Source organism: Nicotiana tabacum, chromosome 4 (assembly GCF_000715075.1).
Source record: "Nicotiana tabacum cultivar K326 chromosome 4, ASM71507v2, whole genome shotgun sequence".
NCBI lineage: Eukaryota > Viridiplantae > Streptophyta > Magnoliopsida > Solanales > Solanaceae > Nicotiana > Nicotiana tabacum.
The window spans coordinates 43,937,504-43,942,722 of record NC_134083.1 but is presented as its reverse complement, the minus strand read 5'-3'; the positions used below and the strand labels follow the sequence as shown (position 1 = coordinate 43,942,722).

Sequence of the window (5,219 nt, the reverse complement as noted above, 5' to 3'; positions counted from 1 at the left end):
CTTCTTTTATGTTAGGGTTCAGCATTCTTTGATGTTCTCTGGAAGGTTTGTGCTCATCTTCCAGTAGAATCTTATGCATACAGAAGGCCGGGTTGACACCCTTAATGTCTGTGATGGTCTAACCGATTGCAGTCTTGCACTCTTTCAACACCTACAAAAGTTATTCTAAATGCACATCTAACAAACCAAATGAGATAATAATAGGTAAAGTCGAGTTAGGTCCCAAGAAATCATACCTGAGGTGAGATGGTAGTGGTTTCAGCTCCAATTGTGGTAGCGCTTTGATCGATGGCTTGGCCGGGGTGGTCTTTCTTTCTTCAGAGTGTAAAGGCCCAAATTCAAGCTCTCTTTTCCAGTACCCTTTCCCTTGAAGAGCTAACACTCATTCCGCCAAGTCTTCACCATTTACTTCTTCTAAGTTCATGAGGCATGCTGTTAGAGGGTCTTTTGCATTAAGTGCCTCATTATCTTCCTCCATGATCATATCCACTACATCTATCAAAGAGCAATTTGTAAACTCATTGGGTCACTGCATAGACTTTTGCACATTAAATGTTACTTCTTCATTATTCAGTCTCATCTTCAGCTCCCCCGTTTCACAATCAATCAGTGCTCTTCCTGTGTCCAAGAACGACCTTCCCAAAATTATGGGAATCTCCTCATCAACCTGGCAGTTTAAAATGATAAAATCTACTGGAAACACGAATTTTCCAACTTGCACAAGTGCGTTGTCAAGTATACCTGATGGCCTTTTTACCGTTCGATCAGCTGATTGTAGTAACATGGATGCGAGCCTTGCTCTTTCATTTCCTAACTTTTTATAGATAGACAATGGCATCAAATTTATGTTTGCTCCCAAATCACACAACGTTTTGGCAATTGCATAGATACCTATGGTGCATGGAATTGTGAAGCTTCCCGAGTCGGATAGCTTCACGGCTATAGGTATTCTCATAATAGCACTACAGGTTTGTGTCAAGGTGACAGTTTTCAAGTCATGGAAGGCAAACTTACGAGACATCAAGTCCTTCATCATTTTTGCATAACTGGGCATCTCCCTCAAAGCATCAATTAGAGGAATGTTTACCTGAATTTGCTTCAGCATTTCCATGAATATTTTGTACTGCTCATCCTTCTGATATTTGGCCAACCTCTGCGGGAAGGGTGCTGGAGCTTACTTCTTTTCTGCGGCTTGAGTTAGATCTTGCTTAGACACTTTTTCTAATGCCTTCCCCTGTACTTTCTCAGTCTCTTCTGCAACCTCTTTTTCCTTGTTTATTTCCTCCTGCGCTGGCTGCACTCTCACTTTTGTTAGCTCAGTTGATTCATCTACCTCAATTGGCACTGACACAAGTGTTTCAGTTGATCGGTTCTCACGAGTAATTTCTTGCTCAAAATCAAGATCCCTACCATTTCTCAAACTCACCGCCATAGGCTGATTCGGGCCCTGGTCCTTCGGATTGACATGTGTGTCTGCAAGTAAAGTTCCTTGGGGATGATTTTTCAGAGCCATAGATACCTGCCCTAATTGAATCTCAATGCCTTTTATCGCTGACTCATGTGCTGCCACCTTCTCTCACAATTTTCCATTAGACCTAATCAGTTGTTGAAGCATTCATTTAATTTCAGACGTCTCATCATCTTGTCTCTCTAGCTGTTGTTGTTGAGGCTGTTGATAAGCTAGTTGCGGATTTTGCTGACTGTATGCATGTTGGCTTTGGTAAGGCACTACTTGACCTTGTGGTCACATAACTCCAAGATTGTTGGGGTTATTGTATTGTTTTTGTGCTGGTCTATACTGCTAATTTTGTTGCTCCCAATTCTGACCACCTTGCCTTTGGCCTCCATAGTTGCCCACATAGTTCATATTCTCCTGATAGTTTTGGTTGTCATTTTCACCACTCCACGAGCATACGTATGGTTGGTTACTGCATGGTGTACATAATCCCCCATTAGTCGTGTCAACTATGTGTACCTGCTTCTGGCCTGATTCATCTATCTTCTTGGTAAGGATACTCATTTGCATCATCAGAGTATCCATATTCTCAGCTATGGAGTTGTTAGGGTCCAATGCTACTGAGTGAACTATAGGGTGATTGTAGTGTCTCTTGTCATCCAGCCTGAGTTTTGAGCCATTTTATTTAGCAGGACCTTACATTCTCTAAATGACTTGTTAAAAAATGCTCCACCTACTGAAGCATCAACATTAGCCTTCAAGTTATCCGCTAATCCCATGTAAAACCATTGTCCCAACATCTGATCTGGAATGCCATGATGTGGACACTTAACCGGCATACTTTGAACCTCTCCCGCATTTCTTGTAATGTTTCAACTGGTTTCTGCCGGAAGCTCAATATTTCATCAACTTGCTTGGCGGTCTTATTGGGTGGGTAGAACTTATTCAAAACCTGCTTGACTAATTCTTCCTAAGTGGTGATGGAATTTATGGGGAGCAAATTAAGTCAAGTCTGGGCTTCTCCCGTCACTGAGAATGAAAACAACAACAGTCTTATTGCTTCCAGTGTCACATTCGGTTGCCTTTGCATGACACAAATTGACAGAAAAATTTTCAGATGTTGATGTGAATCTTCAATGTAAGACCTGGAGAATAGTCCATTATTTTGCAGCAGATGTAGCATGTTGTTTGTGATTTGAAATGACTCCGCTTGTATCTGAGGGACTGCAATTGCAGTTGCCAAATTATCGACGATGGGTCGTGCCCAATCATACAAAGCTGCTTCTAGCACAAGAGGTGCCACACACTGATTGTTCGCGTCATTCACATTGTTTCGATTGTTTTGATTATCCAAAGCATCACTCATGTCTGGTTCAATTTGTTCTCTTGGGTAATGATGTTGTGTGTCCTTCTTGTTTGCACGATTTAATGCCTTGAAAGCTTTCTCAGGATCCGGTAATGCTTCAAACAATTCACCAGTTCTTGAAGAGTTTCTTGGCATACACCTATAACACACAAGACCACAAATGTTAGAATTTCAATGTAATGAATAAAAATGGAGAAAATTGACTAAAGTAAGAATCCTAACAATTCTTATAGTTATAATTACTAACATTGTTGCTTTCTCCAACAACGACGCCAAAATTTGATCACGCCCAACTATGCCTCCTAAGAGGTCTAGCGGTCGTTGCAAATATAATCCGATTTACAAGTCCGGAGTCCAATCCCACAGGGAAATAATACACTAATTATAACCAATAGTTTTGCATGAATTCAAGTAATCAACCTTCAGAAATATTATATAACAATTTGAGAGTTTACTAACTAAGATCAAAGTAATTAAAAATGCAGTAATTTATAACTAACAAAGCAAATATTGTAGACAAGATTTGGAAAAGTCTAAGGTTATGACTTCCCCTAATGTCGGAATCTTTTCCACTATGTTTTTTATGAATTTGCCGAAATATTCTCTACCAATCGTGAGTACTTTGATTGTCGTAGCTATCTCTAGAGCAACTAACATAATTTACTAGACGTATTCTCTCGAACTACGCTAGCTGGCATTAATTTACCACTCACTACGATCGCACCAAGACTTCGGTATCTCTAATCCCGCCTTTAAACCCTCCGTATTGATATCTCAACTACATTAGGAGTGGTGTTGTTCAACAACTACCTAAATATGTACTCTCTCTCTCTCTCTCTCTCTCTCTCTCTCTCTCTCTCTCTCTACACACACACACACACACACACACACATAGGTGTTAATTAAGAGCTCTTCAATTAACAACAATGAAAATGTAGTTGAACAAGCAGAGAAAAATCAAAGGCATATCTTTATTAAACGCAGTAGAAAATCATCCTCCAATAGGTTCCATCAAACCTTAAATAAGGTAGTTTAGCTACTCACAAATACAACAACAATTAACATAATGTTCAGAGACATTAAACTACAAAGTAAAAAGATAAAGAAAGGAAAAACTCGTTTAATACTTGCTTCACAGTGCTTGGCAGCCTTATTTTTCTCCAAAATCATGTCCAACCCTAGAATAACTTGTTTGGGGAGTATTTATGTCAATCCCCCGGTCCAAATTTGGGTTTGGGTCTTTTAACCCGCGACTTTTAATTATCATGCTATAGACCTCGCGAAGCCTGGTTTGCAGCGCAGTCGACCTAGCTATAGACCTCACGAAGCCTGGTCTATACCGCAGTCGACCAGGCTATAGACCTCGGGAAGTCAGGTCTATAGCGCAGTCAACCTGGCTATAGACCTCGCGAAGCCTGGTCTATAGCACGGTCGATCTAGATATAGACCTCTCTAAGCCTGGTCTATAGCAAGGTCAACCTACCTATAGACCTCGCAAAGCCTGGTCTGTAGCACGGTTTGGATATTTGATGCTTTTGGCTCTTTTCTTGCGTTTTTGTCCATATTTTGTGCAACTTTCATTCGATGATTCATTCCGATATTCCTACACATAAAACAACACAATTTAACGCAATTGTAGCACAATAACTCACAAAACCAACAACATATAGGGCGTGTAATATGCTAAAAGTATAGCATTTTGGCCTAACATCAATTGTACTCGATATTGTTATGTTTATTTGCTTAATAGTAAGTATGAAGCAATTGAAGCATTTAAGAAATATAAGAATGAAGTGGACAATCAATTGAATAAAAAAATCAAAATGATTAGAAATGATAGGGGAGGAGAATATGAATCTCTATTTGCAGAAATATGTTCGGAATATAGATTTATCCATCAAACTACTGCCCCCTACACACCTCAATCCAATGGAATTGCGGAAAGGAAAAAACGAAAATTAAAGGAAATGATGAATTCTTTATTAATAAGTTCCGGATCACCGCAAAATTTGTGGGGGGAAGCTATCCTTACAGCTAACCGAATACTCGACAGAGTACCCCACATCAAAACGCAATCTATTCCATATGAAAAATGGAAAGGAAAAAAATCCAACTTGAAATATTTTAAAATGTATGGGGGTCTAGCAAAGGTACAAGTACCTTTACCCAAAAGGGTAAAAATCAGACCAAAAACTGTGGATTGTGTTTCCATTGGATATGCTACAAACAGTAAAGCATGTCGATTTTTGGTTCATAAATCTGATAATCCCGAAATTCATGTTAATACGGTAATTGAATCAGATAATGCTGAATTCTTTGAAAGCATCTATCCGTATAAAACCGAATGTAAGTCATTAAGTGAAAGACCTAAACGACCACAGGAAGAACCAAAGGAAA

General features: G+C 39.4%; 1 protein-coding gene across 1 annotated transcript; it reads right to left on the bottom strand.

Annotated features, from left to right (window-relative positions):
* Positions 1-382: 382 nt before the first annotated feature.
* On the bottom strand, positions 383-1,111 carry LOC142179888 (uncharacterized). The gene is made up of 2 exons (XM_075250776.1): positions 601-1,111; positions 383-495 (listed from the first exon to the last, which is right to left on the bottom strand). Exons 1-2 carry the CDS (start codon positions 1,109-1,111, stop codon positions 383-385), a joined length of 624 nt encoding a protein of 207 aa, XP_075106877.1.
* Positions 1,112-5,219: the final 4,108 nt, after the last annotated feature.

Coding starts and splice junctions, on each gene's coding strand:
- LOC142179888 (XM_075250776.1), bottom strand. CDS start 1,111: ATGGAAATGCTGAAGCAAATTCAGGTAAACATTCCTCTAATTGATGCT. Junction 496..600: donor AGGAAGAGCACTGATTGATT/GTGAAACGGGGG, acceptor GCTCTTTGATAG/ATGTAGTGGATATGATCATG.